This window comes from Lactuca sativa, chromosome 5, assembly GCF_002870075.4.
Source record: "Lactuca sativa cultivar Salinas chromosome 5, Lsat_Salinas_v11, whole genome shotgun sequence".
NCBI lineage: Eukaryota > Viridiplantae > Streptophyta > Magnoliopsida > Asterales > Asteraceae > Lactuca > Lactuca sativa.
The window spans coordinates 49,477,485-49,504,805 of record NC_056627.2 but is presented as its reverse complement, the minus strand read 5'-3'; the positions used below and the strand labels follow the sequence as shown (position 1 = coordinate 49,504,805).

General features: G+C 40.3%; 1 protein-coding gene across 1 annotated transcript; it reads left to right on the top strand.

Moving 5' to 3' along the window:
- Nucleotides 1-107: 107 nt before the first annotated feature.
- Nucleotides 108-26,101, top strand: LOC111883272 (glutathione S-transferase T3-like). Its single transcript, XM_023879610.2, has 2 exons — nt 108-524; nt 25,811-26,101. The coding sequence occupies exons 1-2, from the start codon at nt 108-110 to the stop codon at nt 26,099-26,101; spliced, it is 708 nt and encodes a 235-aa protein (XP_023735378.2).
- The last annotated feature ends 1,220 nt before the right edge of the window (nt 26,102-27,321 follow it).

The following is a 27,321-nucleotide window of genomic DNA, read 5'->3' as shown; positions in this document are numbered from 1 at the left end:
CCAACACAACCACTACCACAAACACTACCACAACTCGACATATATTTTAATCCATTTGATTTTTGTCTCAACCCGAGTTTGTTCAACAAACACAAACACAACCACAAATGGTTGTTTCTGATTCGGAACCGGAATTTGTTGCAGAAACTCAACCCACTCGAGCAGCAACTAAAAGAAAAGAGAAGGCGGAGGCAAAATGTTGGGAACCCTTGGAAGTGTTAGTGTTGGCACAATCTTGGATCGATATTTCAGAAGATGCGACGGTTGGAAAAGACCAAAAGCATGACCGTTTTTGGATTCATGTTTTACATAGGTTCCATAAAGGAATGAACCATGGAGAACACCGTTCAAAACATCAAGTTTACTTGAAATGGGGGAAGATGAACAAGGAAGTCATGTTGTTTAATGATTTGTATAACAACATGAAACGTCAATGGAAAAGTGGAGAAAACGATGATGTGATTTTGAGGAAAGCGTTGGAAGTGTATCAAAAAGAAAACCCGAAGGCTTTCAAGTTTCTTGAAGTTTGAAATTTTGTGAAAGATAACAAGAAATGACAAAGTAGCAAAACATCAGATGAGCATATCGACAGTGGTTCAAAACGTAGTAGAACATCTGAGTCCGACCATACTACATTAAATGATCGTGTTCAATTTTGTAACAGCCCGGATTCCCAGGTATTATTTATTCTTATAAATTTGGTGATTTGTGAGGGGACTCGGCGAGTTGGAGGTCAAACTTGCTGAGTATGATCGCGGTTTGGGCACGGGTTCGCGTCCGGACTCGGCGAGTCCACGCTGTTTAATGAAACCCTAATTCCCCGGGTTTGGAGCCTATTTAAAGGCACTTACAGCCTTCCATTGTGGCTACCAGTCCCTTGAGAGAACCCTAAGAGAGCTAATTCGTTTTGGGAGAGAATAAGTCACTTTTGGGCCTTTGTATTCCTTGTTTAGCAAGAAGAAGGTGGCAAGAGCAAGGAGGAGGTGATATTCCAGCAGATCCAGAGTCCAGAGGTTTCATTTTGAGGTAATGGTTCGAATCTCCTCAGTTTTAGGGTTGATTTTTAGAGTTAGGGTTTTATAACCCCTTTGGAGAGTGATTATGTGAAGCAAATGGTCCCTCTTCGAGTTTGTGCCTTGGATCTGGACTCAAAGAGGTCCAGAGACCTTAACCCTTGGGGCTTTTTGGGCTATTATGGAGTTATTAGACCTAGGTGGTCATTTTTGGGACCAAATCATCTTTTGATGCCTTGTGGGGGTTATACAAGCATCAAGTTCCAAACTTTACGTGGCATTCATGCTAGGGGAGACTAGATCTATGGTTTGGGAAAGCAGATCTGACCTCAGAAGGTCAATAGAGTTTGTGCATGGCATGAACTCGCCGAGTTGTTCTTGAGACTCGGCGAGTAGGGTCGGGGTTTCACGTAAAGTGTTCAACGAGTGGACTCGCCGGGTTGGGGGATGACCCAGTGAGTCAGGGAGAGTCATTAGGGGGCTGAGTCAAGCCTGAACTCGCCGAGTTATTCTTGAGACTCGGCGAGTTGAGTTGTGGTGGCCCCGCGATTCATGCCAAGTGGAACTCGTCGAGTTAGGGAAGTACTCGACGTGTCAATAGAGGATCCTAGGGAGTCAGTGAACATGTATAGACTCGCCGAGTCGCTCTAGTGCACTCGCCGAGTCCGGTCAAGTTGACCGTTGACCGTTGACCAGAGTTGACCAGTGTTGACTTGACATGGGTAGTCAACCTTAGTTGTGAAAGTGTTAATTAGAGATATATTGTGTTATAGGAGGATTATAGCTCGGGGGATCGAGCGCGAGTGATTTCCGGGATTTGCGAGTTATCGAGATACGCGAGGTGAGTCTTCTCACTATACTTTACCTTGAGTAGGTAACCAGAGTTATGTGACAGAGTATTTGTATGCTGTGTATGTTACGTGTTGTACTGCATTATTTCTATGTGATTTATGTTGTGCATGTTTACAGAGTTAGAACCGGAAGGTTCCCAGAGTTAGAACCGGAAGGTTCACAGAGTAGGGTCCACAGACCCACAGAGTTATAGCCTCGAGTGGCTAATATGTGTTATGTGTGGTATTTTGGGAAACTCACTAAGCTTCGTGCTTACAGTGTTTTGTGTTATGTGTTTCAGGTTTCTCTTAGGATCACGGGACGACACCGACTCGATTGTACACACCAGAGAAAGAGTCATGTTTTGAGGATCCTGGTTTATTATGCAAGTAAAAATGGAGTTATGTTTTGTAATTCGATTATGAATGAGATTTTAAGCCAAGTGTTTTTAAGAATTAAACGATTATTTTAAAATGAAAAATTGTTTTGAAAGTTATGGTGTTACAAGTTGGTATCAGAGCCTTGGTTTGAGGGATTCGGATGCGCCTTCGGGTAAATCTGGACTCAAAATGAGGAAGTAAGAAAAGTTTTGAAAGAAATAATTTTCTAAAGCGAATAAGAGTTCAAGAGAAAGCGAGAAAGAGCAGTGTGTACAATCGGCCAGAGCTCGAACGGTGATTTCCCAAAATACCCTTACTTTTGTGTTATGAGATATTTATGATGCACTTTATGAGATATTAATGCATGCTAGAGACAAGCTAGGTATTCCATATCTTAGGACTAGAGTGGCCTGATTTGTGATGCCTTAGCCTAGGAATTGATGTTATATGAGATGTGCTTTTGAGTATGCGATGAGTGAGAATAGTTAGTTGGAATCCTTTAGGGAATTTGAGTAGAGGAGTAATCTAGGGGAGATACCTAGATAAGTACCGTGGTACTTAGAGAAAGAATAGTTAGAACCCGCGGGGGAAAGAGTTGTAGAGTTCGGTGGTACTCTCGAGGATGAGCAGAGCAAGCGGAGTTATCACCCAGAGTGATTCATATATATTCTTCGATGCCCGAATGCTACTTGCTTCGTGCTTTGTGGAACTCTCGATGATGGGAGTTAGCTACCAAGCGAATATGACGATACTCAGGAGGTAGATGGCTGGCATCGTTAGGATCTCTTCAGCAGCTGATGGCAGGGAAGTGTGGGAATCTAGGAAGAGCCTAGGGAGTAACCTTAGCCAGATGAGCGCGCTGGCAGAGTAGAGAATTTCGTTGGGGAGCGATCGTGTAACGCCTGTGTTTCGGGCTTGCCATTTGTAGCAATGTAATAGTCTAGGTTAACCTCTGTAACCCGTTTTGAAATAATAAGATTGTATTATTTGAGTATTGTGTGTTTTGTGCTTAATTGCTTAATTATGTGGTTTGATTAATTAAGAATAAAAATAAGCGTCAAAATTTAAGTGTAAAATAAACTTAATATATTTGGTTAATGTTGTAGTAGTTGAAACGAGGTTTCCGAATATATATAGAACGCCCAAATCTGACTTCGTATGAGGAAGTTATGATTTATCGAAGTTCCGGCTTAGCGATATACAGCCTGTTTTACTCGATTTGAGATCGAGCGGTTGTTAGCCGAAGCAATCTAAATGAGAATCGAAGATCTCATTGTTGGTATTGAAACGATAAAAAGTTAGGCGAGAACGGACGTCAAACGAAGAAGTTATGAATTTATAACGAAAGTTTCTGTCCTGGCCTATTAAAAATAATTAATAAAAATAAAGTCAAAATTAGCCGACGGAGTCTAAACGAAAGTCGTAGAGCATGGTCTCACCTTCGCGTGGATATAAAGAACGTCGAAAACGGAGTTCGTATGATGAAGTTATGAATTTCCGAAGTTTATTAATCATTTTGTATTTATTTTTAATTCAAAATTCGGGAGCATTATCCGAAGGAGTCACCGATCTGATCCGAGGTACGCCCCGCGTACTCGAGTACGCCCCGCGTACTCCGAGGGATGTCGACACTCGCACTCGAGCACTTCGGATACGTAAGCAATGACGTTTTGGGCAGTACGCCCCGCGTAACGCAGTACACCCCGCGTACTCCGAGGCTCCAGCCTCCTATAAATAGGATGCGAGGGTTCCGGGTATTTTTTCCAATTCTCTCTCGTTTTCGTGTCGAAGCTCTGTGCAAAAACCCCCGAAGCTACCCCGAAGTCCCGGTATCATACTCTAGCCCGAGGCAAGTCCCGAGATCCCGAAGATCCCGAAAAGTGCGGTTCCCGAGTCGAAGCTCTGCCCGCGAGAAGTTCGATTTTCGAGAAGATCTTCCAGATCTGCTGTGGATTACTACTTCTATAAGCCGTAGTGCTGTCCGATCATCTTCTGATCAAGTGAGTGTGTAGTTATTTCTTCTAATACAATAATACGAAGTATTTTATATAAAAATACGTGCTATGTGTATATATTTGGTTGTGTTATGTGTGAATGAGTATTCACTCTCTTCTATCTTATAGATCTGCTTATTTCTTTATGAGATATGTGTTATGTGTGTGTGTGCCTCATCTGTTATGTGATATATGTGTTGATTAAAGCATGCTATACAGGTTTTCTTTAAACTATGTATACAAATGTATATTTTTATCTACTAATATGTTGGGTAGAACATGGGTAGACAGTTGGTGTGTAATAAACAGATGAGAGGCCTCGTTGTTGTTTGATTGAGTCATCTAGCGGAGTTTAGATGACGACCACTGGCTATTCTAGACAGTCTTGTGGAAACATTAGCAGGTTCGCCACCTGTAGGTGTTAATGAACTTGGGTGTTCATTCGCTGTACTCCATCCCCCTCATGGTTGCCTTATTTGACTTATATTGCTGAGGTACCCCCGAAGCATGTGTTGTCACCCCGATGAAATATTCTTAGACTAGGTCCCTTATGTTAGTTGTTTTAGGGACATTAAAGTGAGAATAACGGGAATGGGTAATTGGGTTATTGTTGGTTGGTGAAAATTAAATATGATATTTATTGTGGGTTGAAAACCCTATATGCTCACCAGGCTCCCAAGCCTGACCCACTCAGTTTTAAATTGTATTACAGGTAGTGGCGGAAGGGCATGAGATGGATGAACCATCAAGTTGTTTTGTTTACAAGTCTGCATATGTTTATATTTGTTATATGACTTGTAATGTATTCGTTTATGCTTATTGGTCTGAATCGGAACATGACACCCCGAGTTTTGATTATAATGAAAATACATTTCTTTTATGAAATGCTTCGGTAAACAATGTTTTATCATGTTTTGTTTTTGGGAACAAATTCCGCAACTCTTTCAAATCAAAAGGATTTACTCTGAAAATATTTAAAAGCATAAATGAAAATCGGTCTTTTCTGGCCGAGATTTTGGGGATGTCACAGTTGGTATCAGAGCATTAGTTTAAGCGAACTAGGAATTTGTTGGATTTCTAGACTTAAACTTAGAATGCTAAGTGAAGTTTTGAGATGCGTGTCTGTTAAGTTTTAGACACGAGCACTAGTTTATTTTAGGAAAGTTGCCTAAAATGCTTTATGTGCTAAATGTTATATGTTGCCATATATGATATTATTTGTTCGGATCTATGGTCTGTTGCCGACCGGATCTAGAAACCTTATGTGTGTAGGATTCTAAGCGTACGTCTACGATATTAGAACTAGCATGTAAACGTTTCGGAGTGATAAGGATGATTTGAATATCTATCATGATTGAGGATCTAATTTCACCTTATTCGGTGTAGATCAAAATGGTGAGAACAAGAAGTGGAGTTGGAAATGCTGACGAAAACAGGAATCAACCACCAGTGATTGAGCCAATACCTGTCGTAGCAGCAGCACCTGAGCCAATAACCATGGCTGGTGTGCAATTGATGATTCAGACGACGTTGGATCGTCAGATGGATGAAACTAGACGGTTGCTTCAACAAAATCGTGAAGAACTGTCGATTCGTGTGGAAGAGCCTGAACTGAATGAAGGGCACTCGGAAGGTGGAAACTTCAGTGGGTCTGTTGGTCCAGCCAACCCACCGATAGTTAGGCAAGATAACCATGATGGAAGGAATGATGGAATGGGATGCAAGTACAAGGACTTTTTGACTTGTAAACCATCGACCTTCAATGGAAAGGAGGATCCGATTGGGGTTATGGATTGGATCTCCGAAATGGAGTTAGCCTTTATGACACGTGGCTGTAGAGGCAAGTTGCAGACTATCTATGCCGTGCGACAATTCCGAGGTGGAGCCGTTCGTTGGTGGAACACTCTAGGGAAGACCTTAAGCCCTAGCGAGCCACTGCAATTGTCATGGGCAGAGTTCTTGGTGCAGTTTAAGCGCAAGTTCTGCTCGGCTCAAAATCTGTTGGAGTTGGAGAACAAGTTTTTGACATTGACGAAGGGTAGCATGTCAGTGGATGAGTACACCAATAACTTCACCGATAAGATGGAGTTTGCCTTGCGTATCGTTCCAGACGAGCTGACAAAGGTGGATCGGTATGCGAAGGGACTTCCATGGGAGTACGAGGTGCCGGTACGTCAGGCACTTACTCTAGAGGCAGCTATCTGGGCTGCCAAGTCTGTGGAGAACATGATCAAGGGGAGAACCACCGACAAGGTTGAGGTTGGTGAGAAAAGGAAGTTTGAAGGAACATCTGGTTCCAGTAAGAAGAGTAAATTTTCGAAATTTGATTCGAAAAAGTTTGGAGGAAAAGGAGGCGAAGCGAAGTGGTGTGATAAGTGTAGGAAAAAGCACTTTGGGAAATGTAGCGAGGATGTAACCTGCTACAAGTGTGGAAAGGTTGGACATTTTGCCAATGAATGTCCGAACAACAAAAGGATGTGTTTTGGGTGTAATGAAGAGGGGCATATTTTGAAAGACTGTCCGAAGAAGAAGGAGGCAGCTAGGCCCAACATTCCACCAAAGCCGAAGGCGAGAGCCTTCCAGATGACACTTGAGGCTGCGAAAGATGAAGCTGATGTCGCTTCAGGTACCTTTCTCGTAAACGAATTACCTGCTCATATATTGTTTGATTCTGGAGCCAACTACTCCTTTATTTCGCATGAGTTTGGTAGAAAGCTAGCTTTGCTTGTTGATAGACTAAATAATGCTTTATTAGTCGAAGTAGCTAGTGGCAAGTTTGTACCTGTTAGCCATCGTATGAAAAACGTCTTGATCGACCTTAATGGGAATAAGTTTCTCGAGGAATTATTGCCTATCGAACTAAATGGTTTCGACATCGTCTTGGGAATGGATTGGCTTAGCGCCAATGATGCCGAAATTTTGTGCAAGAAGAAGATAGTTAAAGTAAACCCGCCTGGGAAAGATTCGTTTATGGTGTATGGGGACAAACGCAGAGTGAATTCTGGAATCATTTCTCTAATGAAAGCCAGAAAGTGTTTGACCAAGGGATGTACATCATATTTAGCATTCGTGATTGATGCTAAGAAAGAAAAGAAGGTGATGCAGAGCATTCCAGTGGTGTGTGATTATCCGGAAGTATTTCCCGAGGATCTTCCTGGATTACCACCTGATAGACAAGTGGAGTTCAGAATAGACTTGTTACCAGGAACCACGCCAATAGCAAAAGCACCTTATCGATTAGCACCGACGGAGATGAAGGAGCTGATGATGCAACTTCAGGAGTTATTGGACAAAGGTTTCATTAGACCTAGTTCATCGCCCTGGGGAGCTCCGGTGTTATTTGTAAAGAAGAAAGATGGAAGTATGAGAATGTGCATCGATTACAGAGAGCTGAACAAGGCAACAATAAAGAATAGATATCCGTTGCCGAGGATTGATGACCTGTTTGATCAATTGCAAGGTTCGAGCTATTTCTCGAAGATCGATCTTAGGTCAGGATATCATCAGCTGAAAGTAAGAGAGCAAGATATCGAGAAGACTGCATTCAGAACTAGATATGGACACTACGAGTTCTTGGTTATGTCGTTTGGACTAACCAATGCTCCAGCAGCGTTCATGGATTTGATGAATAGGGTTTGTAATCCTTTCCTTGATAAATCCGTGATAGTGTTCATAGACGACATTCTGGTCTACTCGAAAAGCCAGGAGGAGCATGGCAGACACTTGCGAGAAGTGTTAGAAGTTTTGAAGAAGGAGAAGCTTTATGTGAAGTTCTCCAAATGTGATTTTTGGATTCGTGAGGTCCAATTCTTGGGTCACGTGGTCAACCAAGAAGGGATAATGGTTGATCCAGCGAAGATTGAAGCTGTAACGAAGTGGGAACAACCGAAAAGTCCCACGGAGATTCGAAGCTTTTTAGGATTAGCCGGATATTACCGAAGGTTTATCCAAGGCTTTTCTTCGATTGCTACTCCATTAACAGCTTTGACCCACAAAGGAGCTACTTATGCTTGGAGTGAGAAGCATAAAGAAGCATTCGAGAAGTTAAAGAAGAAGCTATGCGAGGCACCGATACTTTCTCTACCCGATGGAGTCGAAGACTTCGCTGTTTATAGCGATGCGTCTGGTGTTGGATTGGGTTGTGTTTTGACCCAAAGAGAAAAGGTGATAGCATATGCGTCTCGACAGTTGAAAGAGCATGAAAAGAATTACTCGACTCATGATTTGGAGTTGGCAGCGGTAGTTTTCGCTCTGAAAATATGGAGGCATTACCTCTATGGCACGAAGTGCAAACTTTTCACTGATCATAAGAGTCTCCAATACCTCTTTAATCAGAAAGAATTGAATATGAGGCAACGACGCTGGCTAGAATTACTTAAAGACTACGACTGCGAGATACTTTACCACCCCGGTAAAGCTAATGTTGTTGCTGATGCTCTCAGTCGGAAAGTCAATCTTGAAAGGAAGAGGCCAAGAGCGTTGAAAATTGAAGTTGTCTCGACCATTGTGGAAAGTATAAAGAAAGCTCAAGAGGAAGCTTCTGAGAAAAATGACCGAAAGGAGGAACGTTTGGGTAAAACGTTGGTGTTTGGTACTAACGGTCATGGACTGAAGGTATTCCAAGATCGTATTTGGGTACCTAAGTCAGGAGGAATTAGGGATCTTCTGATGGAAGAAGCTCACAAGACCATGTACTCGATTCATCCGGGTAGCACTAAAATGTATAGGGACCTGAAACCCTACTACTGGTGGCCGACGATGAAGCTTGATGTTGCAAAGTATGTGGCCGAGTGTGTGACTTGTGCGAGAGTCAAGACACAACATCAGAAACCTTACGGGAGTTTAGAACCATTGCCTGTGCCTATGGGTAAGTGGGAAGACATTGCTATGGATTTTGTCACTAAACTGCCCAGAACAAAGAATGGTCACGACATGATTTGGGTGGTCGTTGATCGATTCACTAAGAGTGCACATTTCATAGCGGCCAGGGAGAAATGGTCTATGGAGAAGCTTGCGAATTCTTACGTGAAGGAAATTGTGAGGCTTCACGGTGTTCCGTTAACGATTGTATCGGATCGTGATAGCCGTTTCACCTCAAGGTTTTGGAAAAGTCTACAAGAGGAAATGGGTACCAAGTTATGTTTAAGCACAGCTTACCATCCGCAGACTGATGGTCAGAGTGAAAGAACAATACAAACACTTGAAGATATGCTGAGAGCATGTACCTTGGAATTCCTAGGTAATTGGGATGAACATTTACCGTTGGTAGAATTTTCCTATAATAATAGTTTTCACTCGAGCATTAAGATGGCACCGTACCAAGCTTTGTATGGACAAAACTGTCGTACGCCGTCTTGTTGGCTTGAGGCTGGGGAAAAGCAGTTTATGGGACCGGAGTTGGTTCATCAAACTGCTGAAAAGTTGAAAATAATTAGGGAAAGAATGTTAGCAGCTCAAGATCGTCAAAAGAGCTATGCTGACAAGAAGCGAAGACCGATGACTTTTGAGGTTGGAGATTCGGTTTTGCTTAAAGTCTCGCCGTGGAAGGGACTTATAAGATTTGGTAAAAGGGGAAAGTTGAGTCCAAGGTTTATTGGACCGTTTAGAGTCCTTCAGAGGATTGGGAATCAAGCTTACAAGCTCGAATTACCCGAAGAACTGAATGGAATTCACAACACCTTTCATGTGTGTTATTTGAGGAAGTTCACGGGAGAAGTTCCCGATATAATTCCAATTTCTGAATTGAGAATTGATGAGAACAAAAGGTTGATTGAAGAACCAGAGGCAATTGTTGACCGAAAGACTAAGAAGTTGCGACGCAAAATGGTTGGGTTAGTGCTTGTCCGATGGAAACACACGAATGGGCCGAATCTCACCTGGGAGACGGAGAGTGACATGTTGAGTCGCTATCCGCATTTGTTTGTTGATGTGTGATTCCGGGGACGGAATCATTCTAAGGTGGAGAGAATTGTAACGCCTGTGTTTCGGGCTTGCCATTTGTAGCAATGTAATAGTCTAGGTTAACCTCTGTAACCCGTTTTGAAATAATAAGATTGTATTATTTGAGTATTGTGTGTTTTGTGCTTAATTGCTTAATTATGTGGTTTGATTAATTAAGAATAAAAATAAGCGTCAAAATTTAAGTGTAAAATAAACTTAATATATTTGGTTAATGTTGTAGTAGTTGAAACGAGGTTTCCGAATATATATAGAACGCCCAAATCTGACTTCGTATGAGGAAGTTATGATTTATCGAAGTTCCGGCTTAGCGATATACAGCCTGTTTTACTCGATTTGAGATCGAGCGGTTGTTAGCCGAAGCAATCTAAATGAGAATCGAAGATCTCATTGTTGGTATTGAAACGATAAAAAGTTAGGCGAGAACGGACGTCAAACGAAGAAGTTATGAATTTATAACGAAAGTTTCTGTCCCGGCCTATTAAAAATAATTAATAAAAATAAAGTCAAAATTAGCCGACGGAGTCTAAACGAAAGTCGTAGAGCATGGTCTCACCTTCGCGTGGATATAAAGAACGTCGAAAACGGAGTTCGTATGATGAAGTTATGAATTTCCGAAGTTTATTAATCATTTTGTATTTATTTTTAATTCAAAATTCGGGAGCATTATCCGAAGGAGTCACCGATCTGATCCGAGGTACGCCCCGCGTACTCGAGTACGCCCCGCGTACTCCGAGGGATGTCGACACTCGCACTCGAGCACTTCGGATACGTAAGCAATGACGTTTTGGGCAGTACGCCCCGCGTAACGCAGTACACCCCGCGTACTCCGAGGCTCCAGCCTCCTATAAATAGGATGCGAGGGTTCCGGGTATTTTTGCCAATTCTCTCTCGTTTTCGTGTCGAAGCTCTGTGCAAAAACCCCCGAAGCTACCCCGAAGTCCCGGTATCATACTCTAGCCCGAGGCAAGTCCCGAGATCCCGAAGATCCCGAAAAGTGCGGTTCCCGAGTCAAAGCTCTGCCCGCGAGAAGTTCGATTTTCAAGAAGATCTTCCAGATCTGCTGTGGATTACTACTTCTATAAGCCGTAGTGCTGTCCGATCATCTTCTGATCAAGTGAGTGTGTAGTTATTTCTTCTAATACAATAATACGAAGTATTTTATATAAAAATACGTGCTATGTGTATATATTTGGTTGTGTTATGTGTGAATGAGTATTCACTCTCTTCTATCTTATAGATCTGCTTATTTCTTTATGAGATATGTGTTATGTGTGTGTGTGCCTCATCTGTTATGTGATATATGTGTTGATTAAAGCATGCTATACAGGTTTTCTTTAAACTATGTATACAAATGTATATTTTTATCTACTAATATGTTGGGTAGAACATGGGTAGACAGTTGGTGTGTAATAAACAGATGAGAGGCCTCGTTGTTGTTTGATTGAGTCATCTAGCGGAGTTTAGATGACGACCACTGGCTATTCTAGACAGTCTTGTGGAAACATTAGCAGGTTCGCCACCTGTAGGTGTTAATGAACTTGGGTGTTCATTCGCTGTACTCCATCCCCCTCATGGTTGCCTTATTTGACTTATATTGCTGAGGTACCCCCGAAGCATGTGTTGTCACCCCGATGAAATATTCTTAGACTAGGTCCCTTATGTTAGTTGTTTTAGGGACATTAAAGTGAGAATAACGGGAATGGGTAATTGGGTTATTGTTGGTTGGTGAAAATTAAATATGATATTTATTGTGGGTTGAAAACCCTATATGCTCACCAGGCTCCCAAGCCTGACCCACTCAGTTTTAAATTGTATTACAGGTAGTGGCGGAAGGGCATGAGATGGATGAACCATCAAGTTGTTTTGTTTACAAGTCTGCATATGTTTATATTTGTTATATGACTTGTAATGTATTCGTTTATGCTTATTGGTCTGAATCGGAACATGACACCCCGAGTTTTGATTATAATGAAAATACATTTCTTTTATGAAATGCTTCGGTAAACAATGTTTTATCATGTTTTGTTTTTGGGAACAAATTCCGCAACTCTTTCAAATCAAAAGGATTTACTCTGAAAATATTTAAAAGCATAAATGAAAATTGGTCTTTTCTGGCCGAGATTTTGGGGATGTCACAGATCGCGCGATGGAATTGGTGAACAAGAAGGTCGAGCAGCTACTTAGAAGCTCCGGGATAGTCCGTGTGGAAAGTATGGGTAGATGTGGCAGGTAGTATGGGCCTGTACTACTGAAAGCAGAGGACCCATATTTGATACAGGGAGTATTCTGAAGGTTCTAATGAGCGGATGGAGGAGTGATGTTATGGTTCGAGTACCATACATCGAAGCGTATTGAGGAGTGATGTTATGGTTCGAGTACCATACATCGGAGCAGATTGAGGAGTGATGTTATGGTTCGAGTACCATACATCGGAGCGGATTGAGGAGTGATGTTATGGTTCGAGTACCATACATCGAAGCATATTGAGGAGTGATGTTATGGTTCGAGTACCATACATCGGAGCGGATTGAGGAGTGATGTTATGGTTCGAGTACCATACATCGGAGCGGATTGAGGAGTGATGTTATGGTTTGAGTACCATACATCGGAGCGGATTGAGGAATGATGTTATGGTTCGAGTACCATACATCGGAGCGGATCGAGGAGTGAAATTATGGTTCAAGTACCATACATCGGAGCGGATCGAGGAGTGAAATTATGGTTTGAGTGTTGGGTTTTGAGCAATCTAACACTTCCTAAGTGTGCATGCAACCCTAATAAACCTTGGATCTATGTTTGTCTAAATACATGCAAAATAATAATTTTCCAAGGTTCATAACCTATCTAACATGGCATGGGATACTTTTAAACATAAAAGAATTAGATGAGATTACATACCTTTTGATGATGAGTTCAATTCCTAAGGAGTTTGAGGGCCAAGCACCAATAGTGTGAATGCCTCAAATGGAATCACAAATCACCACAAACTCTTGGAAAACTTTGAGAGAGTGTTTACACACATAGAAATCGGTCACACACAAAAACACATACTCTAGTAACACTAGTCACACTAGTGGCTATTTCATGCAACATAAGCATGCTTATATAGTGTACATGATTAGGGTGAAACCCTAATAACCCATGACCTTTCCTTTTCCAAGGATCCATGGGTAAAATCTCCATGGACCTCCATATAAGCCTAGCCCATTAACAAATGAGTGTTAGCCCACACCATATAAAACCAATAGCCCATAATCTAATTAGTCTTCCTTTTAATCTCTAAATTAATTCATAATTAATTTAAGACTAACACTAATTAAATAACTTCATATTAATATATTATAACTTACAATATATTAATAATCATATGTGTATAGCTCTCATAAAATTATCCATAAATAGTTTGGATGAAATGCAACCCAAATGGACCATGCCGGGTCGGGTCAAGTATATACCAAATAAGTTATGGACTTAGACACCTTATCCAACAGACTCCCACTTGGATAAGTCTAATAACTATATTTGTGTATGTTACTTCAGGAACCAACCAGCAATCGTAGCTCTCGAAAACTCTGTTGAACTATGAAGCGCCATTTTAGATAAGTGATCATACAATCCTCTGTTCTCATGATATCAGCCGGACAAATATATGGAACAACGTCGTACTTGTTGTCCAGCAGTTTGTTTCCCGGTTTCCGATTTGTTTGACAAAGAACTTAATCGAACACATCAATTTAGTTCTGACCGGCCGGTACATAGGTCACAAAAAAATCATCGAGGGCCCAGATATCGCTTCTATTTCTAGAAGGAACAGATAAACTTCGACTCATATGCTTGTTCTACTACTTGTTGAATTGTACACAAAGGCACGTTTTATAACATCAAGTTACTGATGCGTTTACGTGCAATCAATGCACAACCAACTCATAGGTAACAACTTATATCTCTAGGTTTGAAGATTTATATGATATTACCGTCTCACGATCACTCGAGATAAATTCCATTAAGTGATACAAGTGAGCGTGGGTTTATTCCAATACTCATAACTTATGAGCACTCATGAATGTTGTAGCAACCATTGCTATGACTAAAACCATTTAGCCATCTACAAACTCGATTCATGACAGTCTTGATTCATACCTACTTCTAACATATGAACGACTGTGGAGTGTTTAAATAACTTAGTCATTCGGAAAGAATAACCTAGCTATTTTGGAAGTCAAAACATGCAAAGTGAAACACAATAATAATCGAATCCAATATGGTCTCAGAACCCTTTTGAATATAAATAGAACCACGTTTTACTTATCACCATATTGATTACACATTATTCATTGTATAATGTTTCAAACAATCAACTTAAGACTTGAATAAAAACAACAGTCGTCCCATGCTCCTAGCATGTACACTTTGTTTTTCTAAACGATAGTTATACCATACTCCAAGTATGCACACTATGTTTGTCTATGATCCTTACATTGTGATGTAGATCAATTGAACATGATTCCAATGATACTCATTTCACAATCCCAAATCCTTATTGTAAATGTGAGAATCCCCGATTCCTATCATTTACCAAAAAATCTGTTAGATTTTAAACTTTTATGCAATGTTCCTCTTGTAATGATTATGCACAAAGTCACCAAAACCTTGTCACCAATCATTACAGAGTATTCCAAAGAAGATCAACTTCTATGGAACGGAAGTCTCATATTCAAAGTACATTGTTTTGAACATCCTTCTTGCATTAAGGTTTTCTAATCTTACATAGATTGAATAACTTCCACCTATGGAGACATTTCCATAGTCCCATTTTGACTATCACTTCCGAACAAGAGTTACTTCTTTTCAGAATATGTCAATATGGTCCTTTCCGACAACTTACATCATACTTCCAACTTTCCCTGAGCAACCAATCTTTGGCGAACCTCAGATTGTCCTGGACAATTGCTTAATCACTTTAGTCATATCCAGTTCTAGACTTTTCCCTTCTCAATGCCTTAAGCATTTGGAAATTTTAGAAAAGATGAATATTATAGCACATGTAATCGATCCTATATCCGAAGCATATGGGACACGATTCATGATGTTTGACATAAAGACATGATACTAGACCAGTCTTTTGCTACAATATTTTTTATTTTTTATTTGCCATGTTTTCAAAATTTAACTATGAAGAGGGATGCCGTAATCATAATCGAATTTTGAAAACACAATATATATATGTCCTTGACTAAAGATGATTAAAATCTCAATCTAAGCTTCTAGAATTGAAATGAAGTATAATTTCCTCTCCTTTAATTATAGCAAAACAACTTTTCAACCACTGCAACTTCACGAATTGAAACTTTTTTTTTCTATAATTAACATTGCTAACTTGCAACACTAAACGTAATAATCATGCTCCCACTAACATGATGATTATCAGCATAACTCTTATGCTCCCACTAGCTCTGACATATTTCCAGAAATCTGCTGGACTTCTGAAATTTAGATTCATACACCCTTTCTTAAATAGCTCACATGTGTGTCTAAACAATTTTTAGAACTATGAAAAGGGATGTCGTAATCATAGTCTCAATTGCTTAGGCATTTGCCATTTCTCACAAGTCCATGTTAGTGTGCCGGTTAACCACATGCACTCCACTAACGACTTTTGAAAATGCAAATAACACAATTGATATCTACGTAAAATCTACTTAGTGAAAGCGTTTCCTCACCATCATTTTCATGAATCGGAGAGAAACCTTATGACACTTAGATTTTATAGTGTATGAGTTCCTATCCATGTGAATTTGTCAATAACCTTATCTTGTGATTATGGTTTTGACAAATTCAGCCTTACATGGATTAAACTTGTTTAGTCTTAGTTTCTTGTCACCTTGGTAGCACAAGGCCCACCAATGCTTCCAAGTTGAACTCTGATAACTCACATGCAAATTCAACTTATTTGAAGTAGGTACAGAAACAAGAATTATGTCAACACGATAGGTTGCAAACCTTAAGTTGTGTGCTAGTGATAAATTACAGGTTTTACTCTTGATTAAATCTTGAAACTCTTTCAGGATCTTTAAGGCTCCCACTGTCCCCTTGACATATAAGTTTCCCCAGTCAAGAATCATTCCTTGACAAAACAAATATTCAAGGGATAGTGCGGATTCTTATCAAGACTAACACTTCACACAATTGGTCTTAGTTGGTCTTTGTCTCATCCAAGACATCACAACTTACCAATCTCAAATGTACAAGGGTGGAAACATTCTACACTACATTTGATAAGTGTTTTAAACCTTACTTTATGTCACTCAATGTTACAATCTTGGAGTATGACTCTAAGAATTGTTTTGGAACAAAATATGACTCATCTTCTTGATTTTAACCAATCCAACAATTCATGACCTCTCTTCTTAGCCATAACAATACACTAAAACGTCCTTAGAGTATGAATTTGTGATATGGTTTCATAATCATTAAGATGATCATGAAATATGATACTAAAGTACTCTCCCATCCTTTCAGATTTGAGAAACTTTTATCTTTCTGCCTAATTTGATTCTTCTCATTTGTTCTGTCATACATTGTAACCTTTCCAATGTTACATAATTATACTTAACCTCATAAGTATAATCATATTTAATAATCTTTAGTAAATCATGACAAATCAATCTTTGTGGTGGACCTTGACCAGCGCACACCCAGTGTACCTAATTCCTTAGTCCTTCAATTGACTCACATATACATGTGATCAAAGAATTAGTCTTAGTTTTCAAAGATGAAAATTCTCATTCATCATACAATACAACTTGTATGATTCCAAGTTTCTGTCCAATTGAAACTTGGGTGATGAAAAGATTTCTTCATTTGGTAAATTCAGACACTACCACAAATGAAAAAATCGAATCCACTTTCCAATATTGCTATTACTGGAAACATATAAGCAACAATTTTCCACAGATGCCATTGTAAGGATATTTTTTAAAATAAATAAAATTAAAACCCTTTTTTCCTTTTATTTTAAAACTTTGCGGAAAAACTTATCCTTACAATCCACATGAAAACCTTGTTGTTATCTATTCATAAGCAATATATATTATAACTCTTAAGCAACAACTCAAAATTCTGATTGCTGAACCATGCAATCGAAAACCCACCTTTGCAATCAGAATCAACATATACTTACTTTAAGCTTCCTATCTTTTCTTTGATTCTTAAAACATCAACATGTGACCCATTCACATTATGTAATAAGAATCTCCAAATAGAAACTTAATAGAGTTAGTCAGTGGACTTTAACTGAAGTAGAGTCAAACTTTTTGACTTGATCAATCTTATGACCTTCCAAGTGAATAGGGCAGCTTTGTAACCAATGCCCCTTCCTTTGGCAACAAAACACATGGACCCTTTGGTAATGGCACATGAGACTATCTCAGACTTAGCCTTTATCTTTACCATTTGGTCAACCGAGTTGACTATGGCCGATCCCTTTCCATTGGGATGAGAAATCTTTTTCTAGATATCCAATGCTACCATTGTCAATGTCCATTTAAGACTTGGGAAGTTGTTCTTTTAATCAAATTTGCTTTACTGGTGTTCCAAATCATTGTTGATTCCACAACACCAAGCAAATAGATAACATCATTAAGGGTCATGTCATAGTCTGTCTCATAGTAGTCCCAAAAAGACTCACTATGTTACTAAGAAAGTGATTGAACATCCAACTTTCACGAGACTTTGACACCCAACTCTCCCGGCTTGTCAATATGTGACTTTATCTCCAAGATGTGAGCACACATAGACTATGCTTGCCAATAGGGATTGAGTGACTTTAAACTTTTCAAGAACTTGTGGGTGAGGGAGAATAATTGGAGGAGGTGGAGGAAGTGAAGCATGATGTTGAGGTACACCATCTTCAAGAGATTTGGGAAGATCATAGTTGTCTGAACCAGACATCTATAATGGGAGAAAATCAAGTTAGTTGATTCAAAGTCCTTAATATAACACCCAATATGAAATATTAAGGCTAGGACCCAACACAATATTTTATAATTTGGAAGAGGGATGCCGTAATCCAAGCTATAAAATATTTGAAGGTAGGCGAATGACGATTCACCAATTTCCACCATGAAAAACAAAATAATTTATTAGGTTTTAATTGGATTTGAAATTCCTAGATCTTTTGAGATTCATTGAACTTTTCAATGGCATGTTTCAATCTCGAGTGTGCCCTCTCAAATTTTGTGACTGGGATGCCGAGGATCACAAAACAAGGTGTGAATAACCATACCAATTCACTTGATACCCTTAATATTATCACGTAATCAATGTGCCGGTTAACCACACACGCTCCATTGATCTATGACAAACATTAAGTCACCCTTCGTGATCCTTACTAGTCCAAGTTAGTGTGCCGGTTAACCACACACGCTCCATCAACGACTTGGTAAGATACAAAGTGTGAATTCCATGGGCTAGCACCAAATTCACATTTTTCCTAAAGTAACTAAGATTGGGAATTAAATAAAAAATATTTAGTTACTTTATAATAATCATTATACTTTTAATGAGAATTTAAAGTCATTGTCCTACCCGTTCGGCTAACGACCCTCCACCAGTCAAGCAAGCGGTGGGTGAGAGTGGATACCCATTAAGTTGCCATTTTATAGGCAACAACCTTATACCCACCTTATAGACCGGCTTCGTGAATGAGGCCTACTAACGGTAAAACGACTTGTTCTTATATATATATATATATATATATATATATATATATATATATATATATATATATATATATATATATATATATATATATATATATATATATATATAATTAACCATTAATCTTATAATAGTATAAGGGTAGAATTTTAACTTTTAAAACTTCTAGGGTATGGAATTAAAGTTTGTGTGAGACTTTACAAATTCCAAAACTTGAGGGCAAGTTTTGAAGAATTCAAAAACTTTTGGATATTCATAACTTATGAGTTTTAATTAAGTGTTTTAAAGCTTTTAATGAAGAGTCTCTTGGAAATCCATAACTTGAGGACAAGTTATGAAGTCCATAAAAGCATTTATGGGAAAAACTCTTCAAGAAAATGTAACCTACAACTTCTTAAAAAACATTTAAAAGAAAAAACTCATGGAATTCCATAACTTGAGGACAAATTAAGAATTCCATTAAAACACATTAAGATCAAGAATTAACTAACAAACAATTTGCAAATAATTCCTATGATCTAACAAAACTCATATGAACATGAACATCCACATCAACAATTTCAAGAATCATATGAACACATATAAAATTGAAATTTGATTATAACTTTGAAATTGGTCCACCATCATCATTACCACATCAAAAACAAGTTTTATGAGTCCAAAACAATTGAAGGTAATGATTCTAGACCAATTCCAGCACCAAAACTCGAAGATATACTGTCTGGGGGTCCAACTCGTCGAGTGCATGAACCAACTCGCCGAGTTGGATGGGTTTTGCCTTGGACTCGTCAAGTCCCTTCATGGAATCGGCGAGTCAGCTGTGCAGACAGCATAAAATCTTCGATTTTCAGCAATTTGCATCAAGTATTCAAGAAAACAAGCCTAGGCTCTGATACCACTGTTGGGTTTTGAGCAATCTAACACTTCCTAAGTGTGCATGCAACCCTAATAAACCTTGGATCTATGTTTGTCTACTAAAATACATGCAAAATAATAATTTTCCAAGGTTCATAACCTATCTAACATGGCATGGGATACTTTTAAACATAAAAGAATTAGATGAGATTACATACCTTTTGATGATGAGTTCAATTCCTAAGGAGTTTGAGGGCCAAGCACCAATAGTGTGAATGCCTCAAATGGAATCACAAATCACCACAAACTCTTGGAAAACTTTGAGAGAGTGTTTACACACATAGAAATCAGTCACACACAAAAACACATACTCTAGTAACACTAGTCACACTAGTGGCTATTTCATGCAACATAAGCATGCTTATATAGTGTACATGATTAGGGTGAAACCCTAATAACCCATGACCTTTCCTTTTCCAAGGATCCATGGGTAAAAAGCTCCATGGATCATCCATGGATTTCCATATAAGCCTAGCCCATTAACAAATGAGTGTTAGCCCACACCATATAAAACCAATAGCCCATAATCTAATTAGTCTTCCTTTTAATCTCTAAATTAATTCATAATTAATTTAAGACTAACACTAATTAAATAACTTCATATTAGTATATTATAACTTACAATATATTAATAATCATATGTGTATAACTCTCATAAAATTATCCATAAATAGTTTGGATGAAATGCAACCCAAATGGACCATGCCGGGTCGGGTCAAGTATATACCAAATAAGTTATGGACTTAGACACCTTATCCAACACGAGTACCATAAATCGGAGCGGATGAAGCAATGATGTTATGGTTCGAGTACCATACATCGGAGCAGATAGAGGAGTGATGCTATGGTTCGGGTACCATACACCGGAGCATATTGAGAAGAGATGTCATGGGATGAGTGCCATGGTTCGTAGTGAATAATGCTTGTGGTTCTCCGGTTATCCGGTCACGATTGATGAGGTAGAGATTGGATGCTATGGGTGTTAGGCCTGTGGGCCATGATTGAGTTCGAAGAGGCGTCCCTTGAGAGGGAGGTCGAGAGCCTTTCAGAGTACTTTGGTAAGGAGTCAGAGGGAGGGGAGAATTTCGGTCTGAGTTGAGCAATTAGTCGATAGAGGAGATGTCACCTTCTATGACCTGGGTGGTGCTATTTATGTTCGTGTGCGGAACATGAGAGGCATGATGTTTAAGTTTTGGGTTTGGGGGTAAACCCTGCAGGTTGTCATTGATGATGATTTTCCATCAGAGTATCAGGTAGAATGTGTGCCGCGAGGCAGTGATTTACCACGAGCAGATAGTTAGTTGGGACTGAGATAGTCGAGGACCACGTTACACCTATTTGAGTATAGTAGGGCATATTGTAGAGGTATCAGTGGGGAGTCCAGTCGAGTTAATCAGTGCAATGGTTTTTCTATCTATGTTGGGTATTAAATATGGGAGTGGGTGCCTGTTCTTGGGATGATCCATGTGTTGGAACGTCGGTTGATGAGTCGAGGTGGGGGAGTATGATGATTTCGTGGTCCAGTCTATGAGTCAGTGATGTTATTGGACAGTTGAGTTGTTTGATATTGGATTGGTACGAGACTTGGAACGACTAGAGGCAGTTGTGACGAGAAGTTCTTGAGGATTTCATCTGAGGTTCAGAGTTATGAGATCGATTGATTTCCTTAAAGGGGATTATCGGGCGTTGCGTAGCACTTTCCAGGGGCAGGTGCGTTATTGCTGGTGAAAATGGTTTGTGAGGTTGTTGATGTGTCAAATAGTGATGGTTCGAACCCTAAGTGGGGGAGAACCGGGTGTTTTATTGAGAGAACCATAGATTTGTGCAAGAGCGGTTAGGGGTTGGATACAGAAACCTGCGGCTTGAATTCATGAGATCAGGGTTATTAGTGATCAAGGAAAGGTGCAGGGTGAGATAATGAATGTGGTATATGTCTGAGCGAAGGATGGGTGTCTCCACAGTGGGTGGTCAATGGTCAAGAATCTGGTGGTGGTCAGAGTCGTTTCAAGTGGAAGACTCGTAATGATGGTATGGGCAGTTGAGAACTTCTGGGTTGAAATATGGGTAGAAGATTGTCGAGTAGCCAACTTCCGGGTTGGGATGTGTATTCTTGCTTGGATTTTGAGCAGCAATGGAAAGGATTTCGGAGGATCATCAGTGTGTTCTGAAGAGTTAGTGCCTTCCTTGTATTCCAATTGAGTATTTGGATGCACTGAAGTTGCGCATTGAGTGAAATAGGAAATTATTATGGGATTCAGAGGAAATGTATTGTTGTATGTGTATGGTGCTGGGAGTAAGGGAATCAGTGGTAGAGGCAGGACATTGTGATGCTCTGTTAGGGTGTTCCGTGGTTTCCGCGTATAACGTCCCGATTTCAGAGTTATTTAGAGTCTTGGGTTTAAGATGGTTAGTGATGTATCATGTATCCACGGTTCCAGTAGGAGTCCTTCGTGTATTGTCATCAAGAGGGATTATTTAAGGAAGTGGATCTCCGCAGAGGTAGGTTCTGTGTTATGGCGGTTGCCGCCAGAGTCTGTAATGCATATTGGGGCAAGTGTGTGTGTAACTATCTATGATAGTCTTCGGTGCACGAGTTAGTGAACATAGTGTGGCGTTGTAATGAGAATGAGAGTATAGGGTGAAGCTACGGGGAGCCGGAGTATTCACCAGTCAGAGGGTGTTGTGATGCTACGGGGAGCCGCAGTACTCACAAGTCGGAGAGAGAGAGAGAGAGAGAGAGAGAGTCGTGATGCTACGGGGAGCCGTAGTATTCACCAGTCAGAGGGTGTTGTGATGCTATGGGGAGCCGTAGTACTCACAAGCCAGAGAGAGAGGGTGTTGTGATGCTACGGGGAGCCATAGTACTCACAAGTCAGAGGGAGGGAGTCGTGGTACTATGGGGAGCTGTAGTACTCACTAGTTAGTTGGCGTTATGATACTACGGGGAGCCGTAGTACACACTAGTCAGAGGCTATCGTAATGTTTCGGGAAGCCATAGTACCCACTAGACGGCAAGAGAGTGTGATGATGGAGTGTTCTCCGATAAGTGCATGATGCAGAAGAGTTTTAGGCTTGAGTAGCCCTAGTGTTGAGTTTTTGGAGCCTAGTGGTTAAACCGGGGCGAGACTGGGGTCTCCGTCTCTTTCGGGAGGATCAGCGAGGCGCGTGGGAGAATATGCGCAGGAGACGCCAGAGGTTAGAGCTTAGTCGATCTTCGATCGGATTGTATTTTTTTTTTGAGGAAAAGTGGATTTCGTGACTTGCGTGTCACTGGGCCGTGATAGTGGTCACGGGGAGGAAGTTAGTGAGATGTTTTGGATCATGTTATGTGTGACCTTTGGGGGTTCAGTTGTGGGGCCAAAGGCTGACCTGGTGCTCGGTATTGAAGATGAATATGAGAAATGAGCTAGAGTTTACCATAGTGATGTCTGCGGACACTTCAGAGCGAGCGAACGATTCAGATGCTCAAGGATATGTTTTGGGCATGTGTATTAGATTTCGGGGGGGGGGGGGGGGGGGAAATTGTGGCCCGTATTTGCCCTTGGCAGAGTTTTCCTACAACAACAGCCATCATCAGTGCATCAGTATGCCACCCTTTGAGATGTTGTAAGGAAGGGGGTATCGGACCCCATTTGCGGGGGAGAGGTAGAGCAACGTGTGATGGGAAGTACAGAGATCGTGCTTCAGACGTCAGAGCAGATACAGCAGGTCAGGCAGAGGTTGTTGACCGCTCAGAGTCGCCAAAAGAGTTATGCGGACAGGCGCCGGTCCGAGCGCGAATTTTTGGTCGGTGACTTTGTACTCCTGAAGGTCCCTCCTTGGAAAGGAGTGGTCCGATTCAGGAAGAGGGGCAAGTTAGGGCCCCGATAAATCGATCCTTTTCGGGTGATCGCGAGGGTAGGCAGGGTAGCCTATCGTTTGGATTTGCCAGCAGAGTTGGGGCAGATTCGCGACACTTTCCATGTGTCGCAACTGCGGAAGTGTATAGCCGATGAGTCGGCAGTGGTTCCATTAGAGGATATTCAGGTGGATGCGAGCCTGAATTAAGCTGAGAGACCAATGGCAATCAGAGATCGGAAAATCAAGGTTCTGAGGAGCAAAGGAGGTACCCTTGGTTTTGGTTCAGTGGCAGCATTGGAAAGGGTCCGAGATGACTTGGGAGCCAGAGCGTGAGATACGTGAGCAGCATCCGGAGTTATTTGTAGAGCGAGACTTCGAGGGCGAAGTCTAGTTCTAGTGGGGGAGAATTGTAACAGCCCGGATTCCCAGGTATTATTTATTCTTATAAATTTGGTGATTTGTGAGGGGACTCGGCGAGTTGGAGGTCAAACTCGCTGAGTATGATCGCGGTTTGGACACGGGTTCGCGTCCGGACTCGGCGAGTCCACGTTGTTTAATGAAACCCTAATTCCCCGGGTTTTGAGCCTATTTAAGGGCACTTACAACCTTCCATTGCAGCTACCATTCCCTTAAGAGAACCCTAAGAGAGCTAATTCATTTTGGGAGAGAATAAGTCACTTTTGGGCCTTTGTATTCCTTGTTTAGCAAGAAGAAGGTGGCAAGAGCAAGGAGGAGGTGAGATTCTAGCAGATCCAGAGTCCAAAGGTTTCATTTTGAGGTAATGGTTCAAATCTCCTCAGTTTTAGGGTTGATTTTTAGAGTTAGGGTTTTAAAACCCTCTTGGAGAGTGATTATGTGAAGCAAATGGTCCCTCTTCGAGTTTGTGCCTTGGATCTGGACTCAAAGAGGTCCAGAGACCTTAACCCTTGGGGCTTTTTGGGTTATTATGGAGTTATTAGACCTAGGTGGTCATTTTTGGGACCAAATCATCTTTTGATGCCTTGTGGGGGTTATACAAGCATCAAGTTCCAAACTTTACGTGACATTCATGCTAGGGGAGACTAGATCTATGGTTGGGGAAAGCAGATCTGACCTCAGAAGGTCAATAGAGTTTGTGCATGGCATGAACTCGCCGAGTTGTTCTTGAGACTCGGCGAGTAGGGTCGGGGTTTCACGTAAAGTGTTCAACGAGTGGACTCGTCGGGTTGGGGGATGACCCAGTGAGTCAGGGAGAGTCATTAGGGGGCTGAGTCAAGCCTGAACTCGCCGAGTTGTTCTTGAGACTCGGCGAGTTGAGTTGTGGTGGCCCCACGATTCATGCCAGGTGGAACTCGTCGAGTTAGGGAAGTACTCGACGTGTCAAGAGAGGATCCTAGGGAGTCAGTGAACACGTATAGACTCGCCGAGTCGCTCTAGTGCACTCGCCGAGTCCGGTCAAGTTGACCGTTGACCGTTGACCAGAGTTGACCAGTGTTGACTTGACATGGGTAGTCAACCTTAGTTGTGAAAGTGTTAATTAGAGATATATTGTGTTATAGGAGGATTATAGCTCGGGGGATCGAGCGCGAGTGATTTCCGGGATTTGCGAGTTATCGAGATACGCGAGGTGAGTCTTCTCACTATAATTTACCTTGAGTAGGTAATCAGAGTTCTGTGACAGAGTATTTGTATGTTGTGTATGTTACGTGTTGTACTGCATTATTTCTATGTGATTTATGCTGTGCATGTTTACAGAGTTAGAATCGGAAGGTTCCCAGAGTTAGAATCGGAAGGTTCACAGAGTTAGAACCGGAAGGTTCACAGAGTAGGGTCCACAGACCCACAGAGTTATAGCCTCGAGTGGCTAATATGTGTTATGTGTGGTATTTTGGGAAACTCACTAAGCTTCGTGCTTACAGTGTTTTGTGTTATGTGTTTCAGGTTTCTCTTAGGATCACGGGACGACACCGACTCGATTGTACACACCAGAGAAAGAGTCATGTTTTGAGGATCCTGGTTTATTATGCAAGTAAAAATGGAGTTATGTTTTGTAATTCGATTATGAATGAGATTTTAAGCCAAGTGTTTTTAAGAATTAAACGATTATTTTAAAATGAAAAATTGTTTTGAAATTTACGGTGTTACAAATTTGATCTGAACAAAGATGAATCTGTTCTAGTTTCACCACCTTCCCGACCAATGGGAAGAGACAAAGCAAAAAAGCAAAGGCAAAGGCAAAGGCAAAGCGTCAGATTCAGATGAATTGAAAGAAATGGGGGCCGACATGAAGGGTATAAAAGATAGAATGAACAAGATTTTGCAAATTGCTTCCGAAAGGGAGTTGCGGAAACAAAGGGACAGCGACATGCGAATACTATCGTTGGAGACGTCGCATATGACCGGGGACGAGCTTCAAATTATTTCGACGATGAAGGAGGAAGTGAATAAACGTTACGCAAATCGTGGCTAATTTCTAGTTTTTTTTTTCAAGTTTTTGATCGTTTGGTGTATGTTGTAGGTTTTATGTTTCTAATCGGATTTTCTAAATTTTTACGTTTTTTTTTTTAACTTAAGCAATGTATGATATTTGTATTTTTAATTAATGAAATATTATCTATTTAAAATCATGTTTTTTAATTAAAAAAAGTTTTATTAAATTAAAATAGTTAAAAAACAACAAAAAAAAATAAATAAATAAATAAAAGTGTGACATCACTCCCTTGGTGTGGTAAGAAACCACACTTGTGTGGTAAAAAAAATGACGTGATGCTTATGTGGCGGTCAGGGCCGGCTCAACGAGTTTGGGGGTTCTAAGCAAACCAAAAAGTTTGGGGCCCTTTCATATTTACTATACTTAATGTTATAAACTCTCCTCTTTTATCTGGGATTGAGACTGACAATAATAAACTAAAAAGTTTACAAATGGCGGAGTTATTATTTTTTTTATGTATATGTTTTTTGTGAATATATTTTATGACGTAAAGTTAATTTTTCTAGCATTTTTAGATGCAAATTCTTTAATGAAATTTTCATAATCAATTTCTTTTACTAACTGTTTTTCAATTGACAAAATTGCTAATCCATTTAATCTTTCTTGTGACATTGTAGATCATAAATAATTTTTTAATAGTTTTAATTTGGGAAAATGACACAAATGCCCTACGAACTTTCTAGGGTTTACCCGTTGAGTCCCTAAATTTTTTGTTAGACTTTATGGGTCCCTAAACTAGGATATAACCTGTTCTTTTAGTCCCTGTGAACCTGTAATAGTCGGTTCAGTGACCTTTTAGATCAAAAAAAAAAAATTCACATTGTGCCCCTATAAGCCAAAAAAAATAAGTTCGGAGATTAATACAAATTAAGTGTGAATCGGCTTTAGAAGAAAATAAGAGTTTTTTATGGTACGAATTGATCCCCAAACTTATTTTTTGGCTTTATAAGGGCACAATGTAAGTTTTTTTGGTCTAAAAGGTTACTAAACCGGCTATTATAGGTTGACAGGGACTAAAAGAGAAAGTCATATCCTAATTTAGGGACCCATAAAACCCGACAAAAGCTTTAGGGACTCAACGGGTAAACCCAAGAAAGTTCGTAGGGCATCTGTGTCATTTTCCCTTTTAATTTAGAAAAACTTCTTTCTGCAGAGGCAACAGTTACAGGAATAGTTAACATAATTCTATAGGCAACATA

Coding starts and splice junctions, on each gene's coding strand:
- LOC111883272 (XM_023879610.2), top strand. CDS start 108: ATGGTTGTTTCTGATTCGGAACCGGAATTTGTTGCAGAAACTCAACCC. Junction 525..25,810: donor AGGCTTTCAAGTTTCTTGAA/GTTTGAAATTTT, acceptor AATCTGTTCTAG/TTTCACCACCTTCCCGACCA.